The sequence below is a fragment of the Sinocyclocheilus anshuiensis genome, unplaced genomic scaffold, assembly GCF_001515605.1.
Source record: "Sinocyclocheilus anshuiensis isolate Anshui unplaced genomic scaffold, SAMN03320099.WGS_v1.1 scaffold1563, whole genome shotgun sequence".
Lineage (NCBI taxonomy): Eukaryota > Metazoa > Chordata > Actinopteri > Cypriniformes > Cyprinidae > Sinocyclocheilus > Sinocyclocheilus anshuiensis.
In genome coordinates, this window is record NW_015552706.1 from 643,108 (window position 1) to 664,352 (window position 21,245).

General features: G+C 38.3%; 2 protein-coding genes across 2 annotated transcripts; one reads left to right on the top strand and one right to left on the bottom strand.

The window, feature by feature from the left end:
- The first annotated feature begins 515 nt into the window (after positions 1-515).
- LOC107667757 (nuclear receptor subfamily 1 group D member 1-like) lies at positions 516-8,057 on the top strand. Its single transcript, XM_016459476.1, has 8 exons — positions 516-857; positions 3,788-4,105; positions 4,191-4,279; positions 4,462-4,606; positions 5,189-5,889; positions 5,978-6,163; positions 6,275-6,485; positions 7,032-8,057. Exons 1-8 carry the CDS (start codon positions 806-808, stop codon positions 7,226-7,228), a joined length of 1,899 nt encoding a protein of 632 aa, XP_016314962.1. The 5' UTR covers positions 516-805; the 3' UTR covers positions 7,229-8,057.
- A 1,921-nt stretch (positions 8,058-9,978) lies between these two features.
- Positions 9,979-15,994, bottom strand: LOC107667759 (uncharacterized). The gene is made up of 10 exons (XM_016459480.1): positions 15,932-15,994; positions 14,558-14,654; positions 14,175-14,298; positions 13,931-14,088; positions 13,630-13,686; positions 12,950-13,092; positions 12,337-12,502; positions 11,780-11,919; positions 11,179-11,341; positions 9,979-10,231 (listed from the first exon to the last, which is right to left on the bottom strand). Exons 1-10 carry the CDS (start codon positions 15,952-15,954, stop codon positions 10,166-10,168), a joined length of 1,137 nt encoding a protein of 378 aa, XP_016314966.1. The 5' UTR covers positions 15,955-15,994; the 3' UTR covers positions 9,979-10,165.
- Between the last annotated feature and the right edge of the window lie 5,251 nt (positions 15,995-21,245).

The following is a 21,245-nucleotide window of genomic DNA, read 5'->3' on the forward strand; positions in this document are numbered from 1 at the left end:
TTCTCTGCAATTTCTCCGTGTTTTTCTATGGAATAATCTATACACTTAGGTGATAATACAGAAGAATTCTCTTTTGCTGCCACATAATATCATATCAGACATTAAACAAGTTAGAAATGGCACATTAGACATGATCTGTAATATTCACGGTTACATTTTTTATGCATTGTTGCATTATTTTTGTAGCTAGAGCAAAGATCTTCCACCATGAGTTTCACATTTACTTCCCCCTCATTCAAAAACACGTTTCACGCGTGAGACGCACGAAACCAGATACAGTCATACAAACTATTCCTCTTGACATCAGGCGATTTCAAACTCTTCACATTAGACTACATTTCCCAATGCCGAGGCAGCCACGTGCGCGGGGATCTTTTAAATTCGCACCGAAATGTGTTCTGGAGAAACTGTGTCACTGGGCCACGAGGCTCATGGGGTCACATGGACACATTTCGAGCCTCGTGCAACTGTGCGCCTGCGCTCATCTCATCCATGCTCTTTGGAACGAGGCAAAAAGCAAAACCGGGTCGATTTGACAGAACAGTTCAGAGCGACACAGATAGAGCGAGTAACAGGCGCACTGGCGTATGATACCCTTTTACTGAATGAACCACATTTGCCTGACGTCTTTGCGCAGAGTTTCACATCTTTTCTCAGCATCTAGCAGATGCGCTCGTATTTTATGCGGTTTTAGTACGGTCATTACGTGGCAGTTATGACTTTATCGTAAAGAAGAACCGATCTGTAAGAAAAACTGAAGTGCATCTCTCGGGGTGTCGCATTGGAGATTCTGTCATAAACCTGCATGACTTTACTGGGGCTCAACATGACGACAGCAGTAGATACAAACAACACAGGTGAGTCTTTCTAAATGCTTTTAGAAAAAGTCTCGTTGATTATTCTGTTATTATTATTTTTCAGTCGCCTCTCTGCTTCTTCACTGTCAAATGACATGCTAGTAAGTTTGTATTACGCACTTCTGAATGTTGCGCAACGGGTCTACACTGTACATTTATAAGCATAGCTTGGTGCAGTAGAACGGCACAGATATATAATAATTTTCCTTTACATGATAGTAAATCGATCTAGCGGTGTACCGCGTCATTTTGTAATAACTAAATGACGCATGGCTCTGAAATAATCGCGAAGGTATGTTTAAATACGTACATAATAGCTTTTAGCGTGTGTAAATACTTAATTATGCCTTCATAAAACGTAATACTTCATATGTGTGAAATGAAAACGGCTGTTCCAAGTATGCATACTTTTATATGTTTCTGTCGTATTTGGCGTGATGAAAGTTCTGGATATAGCCTACATAGAATGTAAATACCCAACTATGGCAGGGACATCACAGTGTTCTCGTGAATTTCGGGGAACTAGGTCATAACTGAAAAGTCAGGTGTACGGACATCCCTGTGATGCAGGCGAGCGTCGAAGATACTCTCTCGATTCACATGGACCGCCGTTCCTAGCCATGTGCTTTTTGTTTTCATTCTCCGCTCTCCGCCTACAGCCATTGGTTAGCGCAGGCGCTCATTACATAATTCCGCCTCGCGCTGTGTTTGCCCGTGTGTGACGCGGCAGTCAGCCATGTGCGCGCTGCGATTGGGCCGAATAGCGATGCGCGGGGCTGGACATCACGTTAACCCGTGTTCACTGCAAAAGTGGGACAATAAATTGATCCACTTTAACGTAACAGTTTTTTTCTCTCCCTCTGACATGAATACAGCGTCACAAAATATCCCCGCCTCTGCCTTTTATAGATGCTTGGACTTAACACATTTATAATGAGCGGATTGTGGTGGCTAACTTTAGTTAATAATACAACTAAGAGAGGAAAATGTGTATTAGAATTGGTTAATTAGCCTATGGATTTGTTTGTCCTTATCGAATGTTTTCGACGCAATTCCAATTGGATGAATCGCGTTCGAAACCGTTTAATGAAATGACAGCTACGTTTATCTGATTACGCGGCTGGAATGCTCGATAGTGAATTGTCAGTCGTTTATTCAGGTCACATATTTTATATATGTATATATTCAACGTTCTGTTGCTTGGCAACCGTTAACAGCATAGTTAATTATATAACGTAGCGGGAAAATGTTTACCAGGATTTTTTAATGCTTACTATTTATTGAGCGCTGTAGTTTTTAGTTTTAATCACGAATGAGAGGTTTTCCGGTTCGCGTCGTCTTCTGACAACACCCTTATTGTGAATATAAATTCACCGCAACGCCCAGACTTGAGTGTTATGAAATGTAATATGGGTTCAAATGTAATGAACCCAACGTAAACACTGACTGCGTTTATTAATGTAGAGTGTAAAAGGCTTGCTCATTGCGTGTAGGCGTAAATGAATGCTGAAGCTTTTTTAAAAAGCGGGTGTGTTTTGAGAGGCGTGCCTAATGAAAGTCTCGTTGAGAGGCTGTTCTTGTGTGGCGCACGTGGAGGGGAGGCGTGCTTCCCCAATGATGCGCTTCAACAGCTCACACAGTTCCTTTGACAGAATGATTAGGAAAGTCCAAGTGTTTGGACTGAAACACAATCAGGAGCCAGAAAAAGCATGTTTTTGAGCATAAGCAGGGAGAAGATCTGAAACCACGGTTGCCATGTAACTATACCAGAAATATCCACAGTGCACTCAAAATTGCAGGCTAGTGGACATGCATTGATAAATCTAATGCGAGACCAGTTTTTCTGGAGCACCACAGGGGAGTCAAAGCTACAGCACGTTTCCCTGTCTTGGCTCCACCTGACACAGTGACTTTTTGACCTTTTGTGCTAGTGTACAGTTATGTAACATCTACACCAGTTTGCCTTTGACATTCAAAGTGCTGTAAAGATTATACTTGCAAACACTTCTCAATATAATTCTTAAAATTGACCTCTCAACTGTATTTACTGTATAAACTTTGGTCTCTCATATGATAATACCAGTTTTTAGCAATATCTATCTTTCTATCTATCTATTGCGGCATCATTCAAGAGAACAACATAAGCACAAATCTCACCAAAACATGGTTTTCCGTCATGTGCATTGATGAGGTGTGCAGGAGGGAACTGTAAAACGAGAGCAAAGGACTGTGTTTGATTTCAGGGGACCAGAGGTTAGGAAAGGCAGAAGGAAGTACCAGACACTAGGGAATAGTATACATGCTAGAGTCAATGCCAAGATTGAAACTTTAGAACACTGCGCTGTTCCTCAAGAGCAAAGTCCTCAAGACTAGTCTTATCTGATTTGAGCTGATGGACGCTAATGAGCAGGATCTAACTCAAACAAAACAGAGTTGTAAATATCATACATAAATGCACGTGGTTAGGCATGTGCTACTGACACATCATGCAAGGTTGTGTGTTTTATAAACGGAAATAATAGACACATGTGGCTTGCTCACATGGCACACTGGTGCCACTGAAACTATAAACCACTAAAAACGCCCTCTGAGGCACAAACTCAGGAAGAAAGGAGTGGTCGCTGTAATTTTTTTTAAATGTCCCCATGCAGTTTACAATAACAGTTCCTAGAAAGTATCCCTGTTTTCCACAAAAACAGATTCTCTAGCTCCCTCAGCTTCCTTGTTTCCATAGCGCCATCTGTTTTGGTGCAACTGCTTGTATAGCGGAGAGAAGTATTTATGGGAACATTTTAATGAGGATGTGCCCGCAACATCATTTTAGGGAGGAGAAAAAATACCTGAGAACATTTTCAACTCCCTCTTTGTGTGTTCCCACATTGCAGCAATGAGGACTATCTAGTAAATGTGGCTTTCTTTTCTGTCACTAGGTGGGGTAATATCGTACATCGGCTCGTGTGGAGTCTCTCCCAACCGCACCAGCCCTGTGTTCATGTACAGTGAGAATTCCAACAGCAGCCTACAGTCCCTTACACAACCCTGCTTTGGCTCTTCGTTCCCACCATCCCCCAATGGATCCCATGATTTCTCACGTATGTACACCAGCAGCAGTAGCAACAGCAGCAGCAGCTCGAGTTCAGGATCAGGAGAGGACGGAAACTCATCATGCTCTGGTGGATCCCCAAGAGGCCGCGAAGATGGTGGAAGTGCACGCAATTCACCCAACAAATCAGTTGCCACCCTTACTAGTAAGCAATAAAAACCATATTTTACCTGAATAATGTATAGTATGGTATCCAGGAGAAAGATTATAACATCTGGCTTTCCACCCAGAGCTGAATGGAATGGTGTTGCTGTGCAAAGTGTGTGGCGACGTGGCATCCGGTTTTCACTATGGTGTCCATGCCTGTGAGGGATGCAAGGTAAGACAACAGCATTGATTTACATACACATGCACCATTAAAATAGTGTTGATTGCATTTTTTTTTTTTTTATATTTTGAAAAGTTTACTAATTGGAAATATTTAATTTTTTTTATAAAGAAGCATTAATTGGAAAAAAAAAAGAAACGAAATAACATTTACGTTATCTGCTTTGTCTGTAGGGTTTCTTTCGACGCAGCATCCAGCAGAATATCCAGTACAAAAAGTGCCTGAAGAATGAAACCTGTACCATTATGAGGATCAACCGGAACCGGTGCCAGCAGTGCCGTTTCAAAAAGTGTCTGTCTGTGGGAATGTCCCGTGACGGTAAATATCTATACAGCCAAACTTAGAGAAATACAGAGAAACAGTTACAGAAAAATGTAGGGATGCGCCAATATTAGAATTCTGAATGCTACAGATAAGCCGATATCTTTCAAAAATGTTATAACCAATAAATACAAATATTAAAATTAATACAATTTATTTACTTTATTTATACTATTTAAAAACTAACACATGATTGTACAGTATAACAATTTATATTAACTCTTGATATTTGCTAAATATTACAATTAAAAGTAATATTACTAATATTAGTATTAATATTAAGCAATATTAAAAGTAAAATATGTTTTTAAATTATTAGTGTTTGTTTGTAAGATTAACTTTGAAGCAAAAGATTATGGCTAAAGTAATGTAAAAATGGGATAAAATGAGCACACACACACAACTACATATCCAATATCAGCTGATACCAATAGATTAAAAATAAAAATAAAATATCACCCGGTATCTGATATGGAACCATTATATCCTACATCCCTTGAAACTTTTCTAAACAGAGCATTGACATACAACATAAATATGACGAATCTGTGACATTTTCTGTCCTTTCTTAACCCCTAGCTGTTCGTTTCGGCCGTATTCCAAAACGCGAGAAACAGCGTATGCTGGCCGAGATGCAGAACGCCATGAACAACATGGTGAACAACCAGCTTCAGAATGAATTCCAGCTGGCGAGCATCACATCCAACACCCCCTGCTCTTCCTCTTCCTCATCTCCGTGCCCGGGGCTTACAGTGGGACCGCAAGCCCAGCCCCCCGCAGTGCCCGTAGCACCGTCCCCTTCCCCTCCGACCCCAACCTCCCCATCGGTGCAGCCGGCTCAGAGTCCCCCATCTCTGACTTCTTCTCCACCACCGTGCTCCAGTCCAGGTGTAGACAAAACCATTGCTGCCATAACCAGAGCACACCGTGAGACCTTCGTCTACGCCCATGATAAGTTAGGTCCAGCACTGGTGCCCCAAAACGATGAGCTGGACAACCAAAGCAGCAATCGCTGCATGGCTGGATACCACCTCAATGGCCACAACACCATCTACCACCATGATAATAATGTCGCTCATCACTGTAACAACTTCGAGGTGCCACCAGACAGTGGCCTCCATTTTCAAGCCTCCCAAGCACCTGGGCAACATCAGCAGCACAATAACAACAGCCAGCGACCTCCAAACAGTAACCTCTTTAGCGTCCACCACAGTCAGGAGATGAACAGCAGCTCCCAGGGGCAGAACTGTCCATGGAAAAAACGCAAGGAGATTCTGCTGGTAAGACCTTTGATATTTAAATCAGTGACTCTAAAGGTGATTACCAAGTAAATAAGACTTGGAAGTGACGACGATTTCTTTTTTCCAGGCTTGCCCAATGAACATGCATCCTTACTCAGACCCCAACAAAACGCCACAGGAAATCTGGGAAGACTTCTCTCTCAGCTTCACCCCAGCGGTGCGAGAGGTGGTGGAGTTCGCCAAACACATCCCAGGGTTTAGCACGCTACCCCAGAACGACCAGGTCACTTTGCTGAAGGCCGGAACGTTTGAGGTAAGTTGATGGTGTTTTATTTAAAACATCTGATTTGTGTCAAGATCACGATGCCAGTTTCGCCTTGATGGTTTTACTAAGTGTGTATTTGTTTTTGATTATCTCCTGCAGGTCCTCATGGTGCGCTTCTCCTCTCTGTTCAACGTAAAAGAGAGGACCGTAACGTTCATCTCAGGCACCACTTACAGCCTGGAGGCCCTGAAAAGCATGGGCATGGGCAATCTGCTGGGAACCATGTTCGACTTCAGTGAAAAACTCAATGCATTAGAGCTCTCTGCAGAAGAACTGGGACTCTTCACTGCAGTCGTGCTGGTGTCTGCAGGTAGGTTGCATACTAGTGTTAAAGGGAAAGTTCACTCAAAAATTAAAACTGTGATCATTTACTCACCCTCATGTTGTTCCAAACCCATAAGACTTTGGTTGATGTTCGAAACACAAATTCAGATATTTTTAATGAAACCTCAGAGTTTTCTCTTCCTCCATTGAATGTAACCAAAACTTAGAAGATCCAAAAAAGTAATTGTAAAACTAATCCCTATGAATTGAGCAGTTTAATCCAAGTCTTTTGAAACAATATGATCGCTTTATATGATGATTTATGACCTTTTGGTTACCTGGAACTTCAATGGATGGACAGAAATCTCTCGGGTTTCATAAAAATGTCTTAATTTGTGAAGATCAACCAAAGCCTTATGGGTTTGAAACAACATGAGGGTTGATAAATGATGACAGAATTTTCATTTTTGAGTGAACTATACCTTTAAAGGGATAAATCAAATAATGTCATTCCAAACCTTCAAAAATATCTTATACCTTAGTTTGATCTACTAATTAATTCAATCTGTCATTGTTTGTTTCTGTTGCACAGACCGTTTTGGCATTGAAAACATGAATTCAGTGGAGATGCTTCAGGAAAGTTTAATCCGGGCTCTCCGAACCCTCGTCAGCAAGAACGCCCCTAATGACGCCTCCCGATTCACCAAGCTGCTGCTCAAACTTCCTGACCTGCGCACGCTGAATAACATGCACTCAGAGAAGCTGCTCTCTTTCCGCATTGACGCCTGAGGTTGCAAGAAGCTGGTGAAAGTGGGTCACTGAAAGACAGAACGGGCACAAACATTAGAACTCTTTTCCAAGAGAACCCACCAGAAAGCAAACGCATGCCTTTGGCACTTAAAAGCACTTGATGACACATTTAAAGGGACGCTTTGGTGTCTAATGGTCGGTCAGTAGCCTTTATGGCTTGATAACCATATAGGGCAGATTAAAGGGTCCTTGAGCCAATTTCAGTATTTACCTGAAATGGGTGGTAAGATTAAGCTAATAATAAAGCAGACAAAAACACTCACATTTGGACTGCATCTACACGGGGAACAAGTGCAAAATGCCTCTTGCAAGGAGTCACAGCCAGGCCAGAAGGATCTCCAGGCCACTTCCAGAGAGGGGACGACAGCACAAAACCGGCAAGCGTCTCCTCATACCCAGTCCGGCCTGGGTTCCTGCTATACCCACACTCAGAAAATTAAGATCATTGTAACTATAATGCAAGCTATGCGTGGTATGAACAGTCACACACATTCACATCCCTGTGACTTTGTAAAATATGTGTAAATATGATATACATACTTTAAATGTTTTAAAATGTATAATATATATTTTTTTTTGTAATGTTCACATGCTCAACACAGATGATAAATCTATTCAAGCACAGATATATAAGTAGAGTGTATGCATATTATAGAATATCAAGACATGTATTTCAGTTGTTTTCTTCATAAAGGCATTTTATGAAACAAGAATGTAATGTTTTATCTTTTTCAAGTAGATATCTGGAATAAATATCTCTATGTAATGTTTTTAACTTGCATCTTGAATAAATGTTGGTTTATCTGTGTACTGAACACGTTTATTACATAAAGTACTATATATAGTATACTAGGTATACTAAGAAGTTGCTTTTCAATGTCAAGAGAGCACTAGGCAAAATGTATCATCGCTGTCCTCAATAGTAAGGTTAAAGTGGGTCCTCTAGTGGGAGCTGATGTGTGTACCAAGTATGGAAGACAGGAAATTATGCCAATTCTTTTCCATAAGCTCTGCCATTAAACAGGACTGAGAATTAAACTAGTACTTCATGTTCAAAATTTTGGGATCAGTTCAATTTGATAATACTTTATTCAGCGCAAAAAAAAGAAATGAATAGAAAAGAATGTATATTGTAAAAATATTTCACTGCACAAACACACGTGTGTGTGTATATATATATATATATATATATATATATAAAAATTACCAACCCCAAGCATTTGAACGGTTATACATATATCAAGGAAAAAAAGTGGAGAAATATTGGAAATATTGAATACTGTAAATTTACATACGTGACATTAAATAATACTGAATCCTTAACACACAATAGAATCACTATACCTAACACAGGAAAGTTTTTGAAAAAGTTAAAATATTCAATAACAGTAAACACGAGTAATCAGAAAACATTGATCAAGTGAGGGAAAAAATACAATACCTACCCTCATTAATTATAAATCAACTCATTACACTGACTTGAGTAAATACTAGCAAGAAATAAACTGGCACTTTTTTTAAATGACAAAGCGATGTGAAATGAAAAAAGGAAAGTATGTTCAATCAGCTATGCAAAAAAAATACTGATTACAAGATACTACAAATTCTGTGTAAGATCTTTTTAAGGCTTTTATTACATACACAAAACCAGATTTTATTCAGGATAAACCAGAGGGACAAGAAAGCAATAGTTTACTGAGGTGATTACAAAGGACTCAAAGGGTCAAAAGTCATTATCTGATCTACAAAGGTGATTGTCTAAGCACATCACGTAGTCCAGGCCCTTTCTTATTGCAGGCACCAGAATAAACCAAGAATATGCCAGTGCTCGCCACACACATGGACCCAGAACTGGGTCATTGTGCCCTCATAATCACTTTCACAGCTCCCTATTGGCCAAATCCAGAGCAAACCTCACATCTTATTTGGCCAATGAGAGCAGCTCCTGTTGTGCAGCCCCTGACGGCTGATAAGTAGTTCAGAAAGTGGAGTCATGCTCTAAGTGCCAAGCGGAGTATGTCAGAACAACCACAGGAAGTAAAAAATGACTGTGAATTTGATCTCGTTTCATAACAAGCCCGGGGGTGGCCAGAAGCCAACGTGATAGCAGCTTTTCGTGTCTGAGATGGAAATATACAACACTTCAGAAGTGAACAATGATTCTACACAACTGTTGTGTAGTAAAAAAAAAAAAGGGGGATTAAATATGCAGGCAGCAGAAGAACAAACTTGAGTCTCCAGATATAGTCTAAATCGTTACCTAACCTGTTATGTCAGACCATAGCGGATGGAACAATATGCATGTGATGCTTTTCACAGGAAGTGCTGCCCTCTAGTGTGGAAAAACAAGAGCTGACTGTAAATCAGAGGGAAGTGAAAACCGGATGCCATTTAATACATTTTAGATTCATTTTATGTACCTTTTTGTTTTTTTAATAGACACAAACATGACGTTTAAACTACACTGCTGAGAGATGTCATGTGACCTGTATTTACTGAGGTGAACAATGCAGAGCTCTTTGCTACTTGAAAACATACAGTATGAGTCTTAAATTGAAAGGCTGATTTTTCCAATCCTTTGGCACCAGTGTTGGGGGTAACGCATTACAAGTAACGCTAGTTACGTAATCAGATTACTTTTTTCAAGTTCCCCAACACTGTTTGGCACGGGTTATTTATGCAAATAATAATTATAATAATAATAATAATGGCAGTCTGGGTTGGTTAGATAACGTCTGAAAATACTTTATGACTCACAATGCAGACACAAACATTCATTTATATGTAGCATCAACAATACAACTAGAACTGTACAATGCAAATGGATTATGTGTAATATAATAGACTCTGACACAGGCCATGACATTCACGATGAAGTCAAACCAGAAGATCAGGGCTGGAGTAAGTTTTGTGATGTCAGATGTTCAGATTGGAGGAGAGAAACTCAAGCCACTCTGTCAGAACAGGATGTTGCACCGGGGGCTGAAAACAGTGATGCATGAATGAACAAACTGAATTCAGAAATGGCAGAGAAAAACATTGCAAGGATCTGAGCTGGTAACATCATGGCCTCCTATAAGAGGGGATATACCAATGACTTGGCTTGGGAACATTTTCAGAAAATGCTGTGTCTCAATGCAGCATGATAGCCTCTCAGCTATGCTCACATCACATGCAAAAAGACCAATCTATTAAACGTGCATTAAAATGCAATTCATACATTCAATGACTTGAATGCAGCTCCTCTATGAGGAGCAAATTATGTATTAAAATTAATTTTGATATTTTTGGAGGAGCATTAAAAAGTTTTTAAAAATGATACAATTGTTCTGATATCGTAATAAAGCAATAAAAAAATAATAAAATACAACATCATTAAATGAATGAAATTCATAAAAAGAAAACATTAAATAGTTTAGCATAATTTTATACTACTATTTACTGGGGGTGGGGGGGGGGAACCTTTAAACCAAGGCAAGGTTACTTCAGAATGTAAAAATGTCAAGTGGGGCAAAAGTGTAAAAGTATAATGATATCTATGAATTAATAATTCCTGATATTTATTTAAAAAAATACTTTTTACCTTGAAAAAAATACACTTGAAAACTTGCACTTGAAATTATAAAAACTCACATGCATTAAATGTGTAAGGAAAATATGGTATTACTTTACACTTGATGGTGGTGATAAATTGAAACCTTTCTTGAAACTTTAAATGTTTTTCAAAAACATACCAAGTCAGCATGAACACAATGAGTACAATTTATAAGAATTTGGAATAACATTTATGAAGTTTGAATATGGCACAAATTTGGTGCAAAAATCAGCAACGACATGGATATTTGCATATTTTGATGCTTTGCGTCATGATTAGTAAATAAGAAATATGAATTAGTGAATTGTAATAAAACCTTTTCACTCTTCCTCACCTGTAGATCGGTGATATCAAGCAGCTTGCCGTCTTTTCTCACAGACAGGAGAGTAGCTCGGCCTTGTGATGGGTATCCCTCCTCAGCCCTCAGCTGACATACAGTGGTCGCAGTCTTGAGAAAGATCAGAAGCTTTTCAGCAGGACACCAATCTATCGCAAACCTGACGAAACAAGCGAAAAAATTTAAACGAGATACAGGAAGTAAATTTCTTCATAGTGTAAAGCCAGTTTCCCATTTCTTGCTTTATAGAACGTAATGTTGAGATCCAGTGTTGTTGACTTAAATTAAAACATTTCTCAGCAACTGAGATCCAATAAAACCATAAAAGACAGTGGTGAACGGGTTACTTTAATGAAATACATTATTGCAAGCTTGCATGGTGTAGTATTAAAAAGAATCAATGTAAGCTAATGTAGTAATGTAGCTTTTTAGCAATAAAAACTAAGCAATAAAAAAGACTATGTGGCTGACAACATTTCACAGATGAACCTTTTTCTTTATCAGTAACTTGTGATGAATCTGAACTTTACTGCCATAAAATATAGAAATGATAATAAGATTTATGAGAAACGTATGTACACATTTTAAGAAAATGTACCTGGAGTGCAGAGCCTGAATCTCAGACAGCATCTCTCCTTGACTTATGTACCGCTCCATCACCTCCACAAGGGCCGCGCTCACTTGCCTAAGACGCCCATTCACCGCCTCCTCTCCAAGACCAGCTGTTCCCTGAAACACCTGAAACGAAGGAAAAAGAGATATATTTACAATAATGTAATAAAAGAAAATGAAAACCAGAAAAGCTTTAAAAAAATATATAGTTCTAGAGGAATATTAGTTTTTTAAATATCAGCAGTATCAGTTTAATTCAAAAGTTTGTCAAAAATAGTTTTAGAGGTTCCACATGTTTTAAGTTTTGGTAGTGTAAATAGTGCTGAAGATAATGTTTTTTGCATTCTTGTCCTATTTAATACAGCATAACAAATTATAGTATCATCATAATGTGAGTGAAGTGTGTGTGTACAAAATATAGGCATGTTCAAAATATATGTTTTATAATTTAGAAGCACGTTTTTTCTTTGGCAATTCATCATTCACTTCATGTATCACAGATCTCAGCATCACTATAGGGAAAGATATGCTGAGACACAGTACCTGGAGATGGAATTCATCGCTGGTTGTCATGGTGATGGAGACACGCTGGGGTTCAAGTGATTTTTCGGCAGCACGAGGCAAGAGCTCAAGGCACAGCTCAGAGGAACTGACTGACAGCAGCCTGAACTGCATGTTTCTGTGAGTCACTGTGACCAAGGTCTGCAGCCTGAGAGACAAAGAAAATAAGAGGAAGAGAAGGGGAGCTTATTGTGTTATGAAAACATTTTGAATATTTGAAGAATCTTCACTGTAATCAGCAACCTAACACAGTCACTATGACAGTTAAAAATCTAAAGTATGCAGCTGTAAATTAGGGATTTATGCATCTCTCTCTCAAATTCAATATGGCATCTAACCTGACAAAGGTCTATTACTCCAGTCTTCAGTGTCACGTGATTCTTCAGAAATTATTCTAATATGCTGATTTGCCACTGAAGAAACATTTCTAATTATTTTTATTATCAATGTTCAAAACAGTTGTGCTGCTTAACATTTCTGTGGAAACTGGGATATTATTAAATTTTTTTTGGAGTCTTTGATGAACCCTGAAGTTCAAACAACAGCAAAAACAGTAGCAAAAAAAAAATAAAAAGACTGACATATACAGACTCACCCATCTCTTAATATTGTCCAGTCACTAATTCGAGCATGCTGTTTTTCAACCTCATCCTTGAACTTAGAAAGCCGCAAATCACACACATTCATAGCGCTTTGGGCTGCCTGGAGGGAATCTTCCAACTGAAAGCTCATTTGTTTCTGTGTGAGAGAAAGGAGTAAGAATTCAACCAAGCTGATTCTACCAGTTTGTCCCACAGTAGGGTGGCCATATGTGCCATTTATACGGGACACGTCCTGGCCAGGATTTTTATATTGTCTAAAACATCCAAAGTAGTTTGACCAATAATATGCAGGTATTGTTCATAATCGACCAATCGTGGCGCATCACACGTGAGAAGGTGAGAACGATCAAAGCGATGCAAATACACGCACGTGTTTGTTCGTTCGTTCGACTTGAAGCTGCGCACTGATCATTGTATGACACCAAAGTACCGCGAGAGCGATTTGAAAGCATAAGGAGCCGTCTGCTCTGCTCTCTATAGCTCGTGAAATAATGCCATACAACAATCGATCTGCACAGTGCAAACAGCCAAAACCTGGATATTTTAGGCAATATAGAAATCCTGGCAAGGGTGCGTCCCGTAAAAATGGCCCGTATGGTCACCCTATCCCACAGCCATTTTTGGTGAAGAAAAGTGGAAATTATTGGAAGTCTAAAGTGAGTGGATGGCTTACCTCAGCCCTCTGATTTCGTTTAGCTGTGATTCTCTCCTTCTCTTTGCACTCCTCTTTCTGAACAAGAATGAGATTTCATGTACAATACAACAGTAAGAATATGCAAGAGTGAAGCTCCATGTTTAGCTATCATTGTTTCAGTTCATGAGTTTAAAGCCACACAGCAACAACCTGCAAAAAAATGCTTTTTATCAGATTAATCAAATGCATAAATCTTATGTGCTAGATGAATCCGATAAAAAGCCATTCCTGAATTGAATGATAAAAGAAAGGCAGACAGAAAAAAGAAAAGTCTGACTACCGTTAGCTGCAGAATGGACAGTAGAGTCTCCAGTGTCTTCCGTTTACCCTGAAGCTCTTCCATGTGAACCCGGAGAGTGTTGATCAGCCCCTCCACCTCCTGAACTCTCTCTTGATATTCAGCTTTTAATGCTTTCCATGCAGAACGAGCTTCACTACCTGTGTGCCAACACACCCGAAACAAAGCACCATTTCGCAAATGTAGCAATGAACAGTCATATACAATAATCCATGATGTGTGTTACCTGGGTTTTGGGGACATGGCTCATTCAGCAGCTGATCCGCTGACTCTAGACCTGCCAGCAGCTGGATCATGTCATCCACCACACACAGCTGTCTGAATATATGCTTCTGTTTTCGCCTGCAGTCCTACGCAAACCATCACAGAACATAAAACATCAATATTTCATTAATGTATATATATGTTTAATGTAAATAACTTTATACCACAGTACTACAGTTATTGTTACTACAATAAAACCATGGCAATTGGGTATTAGCCAATCCAATTAAAAAATAAATAAAATAATTTGAAGGAAATCCCAATTTATTGTTAAATAATGTTGAATTTTTTTAAAAGTTAGTTATGGCATAAACTACAGTTACACATAGCAGAACACAAACTTACCATCAGATAAGGAGCCATAATTTCTCCCTCTCCTGTTTCCTGCACTTCGGTGGTGTTGCATGATTTCAGGAAGGAAGGGTCAGTCCTTTCCAGAAGCCTGAAATCAGAGAATATTATTTAGTGTTTATTAAATCTTATTTGTTCATATTTTATGCCCTTAAAAACAAGGACCATAGTAAAAACAAACATCAGCTTGAGAATATTTGAGGCTTTCAATATCTTGGGTCATTTTGTTTAATCCTCTGATTAAAGATTAAGGCCCGGTTTCACAGACAGGGCTTAAACTAAGCCAGGATTAAGTCTTAGTTCAATTAAGGAATTTAAGTAGCTTTTATAAATGTGATTTAGAAAAAACATTACTGGTGTGCATCTTGAGACGAAACAATAACACTGACAAATTTTATGATATGTCAGTGCATCTGGCTTTCGGTTAAAACAGCTCAAACATGCATTTTAGTCCAGGACTAGCTTAAAGGGTTAGTTCACCCAAAAAAAAAAAAAAAATTCTGTCATTAATTACTCACCCTCGTGTCATTCCAAACCCGTAAGACCTTCATTCATCTTCGGAACACAATTTAAAGGGGTGGTTGACTGTTTTTTTTATAGGCTTGATTGTGTTTATGGGGTGCAGTCTAACATGTGTTAATGCTTCGTTTGTTAAAAAACGCATTCTTTTTCACATAATTTACCTTTATTCCACATATTGTTTATGATCAAACAGCAACATTACACACTAACTAACATCAAAAAACTGAAATCGCAATCAACCACCCCTTTAAGATATTTTTGATGAAATCTGAAGGCTCTCTGACCCTCCCATAGAGGGTGAGTAATTAATGACAGATATTTCCATTTTTGGGTGAACTAACCCTTTAAGCCTGGTCTTGGAAACCGAGGGTAACTGTCTTAAATTATTTAATTAAAATGTTCTCGTGAAAGTTCATCGGTGCAGTATTTCAAATAGTGTGGCAGCATGTTGAATGTACGCGGTCACAAATATAAAGAAGACAGTCATACAGAGTTATGAGAACGGGTGTTTGGGTCTAACACCAAACACTAAATGGTTACAAATTATTTAAAGACGCTTTAGAGGGTTAATGTAATCACTGTGGTGGCTCACACTGAGTGGCCGCCTTTTTATTGTAATAACAATAACTGTATTGATGGTATTTTAGCGAAAACTACAGTTACAGCGGTGACTTAAGGTAACGTTAGACACAGCGTTTAGCTGTCACCATCCAAATAACGACTTGCCAGAGAACTAATTTGATTCCAATAGCGACAGGGCATTTTAAACGTATAAAGCACTATAAAATAATTCAAATATTTTATTAATGCCACATATGTCTTTATGGTTTGATAGACAATACTCACGCCTCAGTTCTCTCCGTCGCCATTTGTGTTTTGAAACTTACCGCCGAACGCTGATTGGTCAGAACTGTGACGCCTACGTCACAGATGTCCACCAATCATTGATCTATAAATGAAACCTTTAGATGTTCATAAATAGGACATATATTTACAGCCAAATAACAACACATAGGTGTATTTAAAATATATTCACAACATTGCATAAATACTTTTTATTTGTACATTATTTGTACATAGTAGGCTACTTAACCTAATTCATATTTTCTATTATCAATAGGCTAACAATGTATGTTCTAGGTTGTGAGTTACCTTTTATATTTGTCTATTTAAACATAGACTTATACAGGAAATACACATTTTATGCGTACATCAAAAGCGTTCTCATTTAGTATAAAGAATATTTAGTATAAAGTATTTAGTATAAAAAATAAAGTTTAGCAGTTGTATGTCAGTCGTTTAATACGACTAATCGATAAATAGAATTAATAAAATGCATAGATGCAAAAATAATTAAAAGATGAAGCAACAGTCAACTACTAGTTTGCGACAAACAAATAAACATTACATAAATGCAATACAAAATGGAGTAATACTTTTTTTTAATCATTCCTGGTGATTTCTGTAATAACTCTTTAAATATTAATCCTCTTCCACGATTAAACCGAAGGGGAGAAAAATTTCGTTTCTTCCTGGAAAAACACTCAGGTCTCACGTAGCCTAATTGCACAACTTTCAGAAGACTTTTTTTTCCTTGAAGAAAATCATATTAATTTTCTAACGTCAACGCTTTCTCGTTTTTTCAAATTATATGGGGAGACCAGGCCTAGTTGTCAGACTCATCATAATGGGAACCTGCCATAGCTATAATAGGCTTTTCAGCTACATTTATACAGTAAACAATTGTAACACACAAAACAATTTATACTTCAACTTAGATATTCCAAATGCAATCAAAATGTATCCTGTTATCAATTAATTACATTTGCATGAATTAATGTATTAATTTATAATATCATTTAAAATTATATTACTTTGTGACCTATAAAAATCTCATTATCTTGAGAACATAGGTCTACCTTTTTCTTTTAAATCTGCCTTCACTGTAGTTCTACTGTGTTAAAATCTTTAAGAGGTGTTTGAAACCAAAATACAAAACTATTTTTACAAAGTATATATAGTTGTGTAACTGCACTTTTGACTCAAAACCTTATATTTACTGAGATACAAATTAGTGACAACAAATCTTGGTCAAATTAGTTTACATGAATCTCGTAATCATATCAAAAACCATGCCAATATTTGCATTAAAATTACATTGAATATCTAATGATTAAATTCACTGAAGAACACAAGCAGTCAATATTAAAAATGGTGCACTGTAATATAAAGCATTTTAAATTAGGATGAAAATCTAAGCAAAATGTGCCCAAGCAGAGACAAAAACACACAAATACAGTCCAGACACAAGACGACACTTGTTTACTCATCTTTTATTGTCACATTCATATCTATGCTCTGTATTCTTTACAAGGAGTTCAAAACAATTGTGGATGAGAATCAAAGAAAATCAGGCAGGCAGAGGCTGAAAGTCCTGATAATGTCTGCAGCACCTGCTGTTAAGAAGGGTGAAGGGGTAAAGGTGGTCTCCTTCCTCTCTCATCCTCCTAAAATGTGCCCCATTTAATTCAACAGACCTTCACTCTCCTGTTGCATCATTACAAGTGAAATTAAACCATAAAAATGGAAACGATTTCAGCATCGTGCTGCTCTGTGCGGCCTGAAAAGATACTATTATGTTGCGGTTCACAGAGAAAGAGAGCAGATTCTATTGCAAACATAAGAGATACAATCCTATGTCATATTTAAAAAGCCATCAGAAATATAAATCAAACAGAAAGACGAAGAATTTGTAAGTTCAAAATAAAGTCAGTTTAATAATAATAATGAAGAAAAAAAGAGATTGGATAGTGAAACTGACATGTTTATTTCCCCTCCCACATTTCCATTTATTCCATTCCCAAATTCATCCTGAACAATTTCAAAAACAACTGAAGAAAAATCATCTTTGGAAGTAAAAGACTCCTATGCACTACAGAATATGGAGATGCTGCTACCCAGTTGCTTAGGTCATTTATTATTATTATTATTATTATTGATTCATTAAGCTTAACATTTTCAAAATTAACTTTTTGTGTCCTTTTTAGTTTTATGATCTGTTCTATATCCGTTTGTCTTTATTCTAAGAGGTAGATCAACAAAAAAAGAAAAAGAAAAAAAATTTAAAACATGGTTACAGGAGTCGATCCTTTTGATTCAGGCCGTGAAGTCATAAAATGGGACTACAGGTGGAGGACAGAATATTAGTAGAAGCTCTGGGCAGAATGTGCCATTTTGTTACCGATTTAAATCTAGTTTCACCAAAAAAAAAATGGGGAGGGTTGTACTTCGGGTCAAGGCTGCATGGCATGGAGGTAGTGTGGTGCCATCGGACACAGAGGAAATAGCACAACAGGCACAGTTGTGTGTTTCGTCTACAGAGGTATCGTTAGTCACTCTACGAATGCTGGCCTAGTTACATTTGTGCCATTAGTTTCATAATAGTCAGGTCTTATGGTGCGTCCAAGTCCTCCTGGGAAGTCTGTATTTATGAGTTGAAGTTGTAATTACGATGTCAGGTGTGTTCAAGTCACTTTGATGGGTGCAAGATTTTTTTAACTTCTATACATGATGTATAAAGAACGCACATCAGATGTGGTTTTTCTTTATGTTTTTATTCAATTTAAGAAGGTGCTGTAATCGTAATTGTACAATACTACTATATTTTGTACATGCGATCCATTGCGCCTGCAATATTTTCTCACCGACACGCCCCCAACTTGAAAACTCAGGGCTTAAATGACAATTTGCTGGAAAAAGTACACACCCTCAGGCCATCCAAGATGTAGAAGAGTTTGTTTCTTCATCGGAACAGATTTGGAAAAATTCAGAATTACATCATTGCTCACCAATGGATACTCTGCAGTGAATGGGTGCCGTCAGAATGAGAAATCACTATAACAAGTAATCCACAAACTAAAGCATTATGGATAGAAGACTTGCATTTCACAACAGTTTGAAGTTAAAAACGTCTTGATGGATTTAATCTTACAAACACACAGCTTCTCACTTCACAAGACTGTAACTGATGGACTGGAGTCATGTGGATTACTATGATGTGTTGATCAGCTGTTTGGACTCTCATTCTGACGGCACCCATTCACTGCAGGGGATCCATTGGTGAGCAAGTGATGTAAAACGTCTCCAAATCTGTTCTGATGAAGAAACAACCTCATCTACATCTTGGATGGCCTAAAGGGTGTCTAAATCTTCAGCAAATCTTTGGGTGAACTATTCCAATAAAGAGTTTCCCACAACTTTGCAGTGGCGTTCCGACTTGACTTGAATGCACCATAAGTCACAACGTCGGGAGAATTTGAGCTTAATTGTGCACTAACAGAATTTCACAGGCTCTTCGACGTTCCTCCTCCCGTGCAAACAATCACCCCACACATCCGTTTCCTGTCCTGCCACCTTGCCCCGCAAAGAGTCCCAGCTCTAAGCTGGAGTAGTATTCTATCCAGAAATGAAGAGCTAAAAATAAATTAAAACTCAAAAGTGAAATGTAACATGCACTTTCGCTCTCATCTGCTTGATAAAAACAATCTTATGGCTAAGTCTTGAGGTAGCGTTCCTAGTTATGTGAGGTTTGATTCGTCATTTGTAGCACCCAAATGTCTTCCTTAAGGAGAGGCCAGAAACTAGCACGGTGAGATACAACAGTGGCATGCAACGTCAATATGATGATCACACCCAACTAAGCTGCGCTTCAACCTGTGGTCTATGTGTAAATCTATGCACTGCAATGCAACTTTTCCCAGTGGACACTTAACAGTCCGTGTGACAAACGACAGCCATTCGTTTGACTCGTCACAGAATTGCATAAGTTAACAACATACTATCTCTTTTCGAAGCTCAAGTATGCTAAACGGTTCTACGGTTTGTTCAAGCCCTCGCCACCGACAACATGTGGAGGACCTTGAAACAAAAAGGAGAGAAGAAAACACTTCCAAGTGCCAAACAGGAGGCCGACTCGCAGTACACAGGGAACCGTGTATCTATATGAGCACTGCATCCGTTCCTGACTGCGAACAGTCTTAATTAGTTCCTTTTTCCTGGAGTACAACAACAAAACACAAAGTGAACCCCAGTTTGGCACAGGTATTACGTGAAGAATGAATCATTCGTTAGTATTTCAAATGAACTAGTAGCAGTGTAAGAGGTGTCTGTGCATAAAGAACTCTGATCGAGGAGAAACCTAGCTAAAATCCAAACTATACGTGAGTGTGTCTCGGTGTCTGACAGAAATCTATGGGCTGGAACAGGACACACTTCTTTCCCGGCTGAAGAGCAGTATGTATTGTGTCTCCATGGAGATGAGTCATTGACAAGTTCAGTCCTCAAGCAGAAAACAGAAGACTGCCATCTAGTGTGAAAAAGGGAAGCTTAAAAAAAATAAAAACACAAAAACAAAATAAAAGACCTTGACCGGTTAAAGCACATGAACATGCTAGCAAACCCTTCGTCTGAATGGAACCTGAAAAGGATGTGATCTGGCAGTGTCCATCCATCTTTAACGGTTAAAAGTCTTTCCATCCTTTATCCAATTAGTATTTTATTCTAAAAAAAAAATACAAAGAGTTTTTTTTTATCCGATTGTTCCGTTAAACAAATTATTTACAGGTTTCAATTTAAGAGATGTGAATGTTTTTATTTGAATTTACTTGGCTTCCGTTTTTCAAAGGTACCTTTTATGTTCTCAGTCAGTTTAAAAAAATGAGTATGACCGAGGCCATAGAGTGTTTTTCTATGTTCCTGCCTTTTTAAAACACCCAAACCACTTCCCCAACAAAAAGATTTAACACTTCAACTCAATTAGAAAACACATTTGTGCACACTTGCACAGGACAATGGGGAAGGACGAGACTCAATCCAAAAATCAGGAGAGAGTTGTTGAATGGCTCACATTCAGTGTCTTGGGGCCGAAGATTGTCATCATGCTTTCGTTTTTCAAGCATGGTGAGTAAGTCAAGCCCTTTCAAGTAAGTCATCCAATGATGTCAAAATCCATCAATGCAGAATGATCAAGACCACACCACAGGTGCACAAATAATGGCACAAGTTAGAAAAAGAAGCCATTTTTAGATTCTACGGTCAGCTTGTATGACAAACAAACGCATACGCGTCAAACTTAAAATCCTGTGGTATGGCAACGTTCATT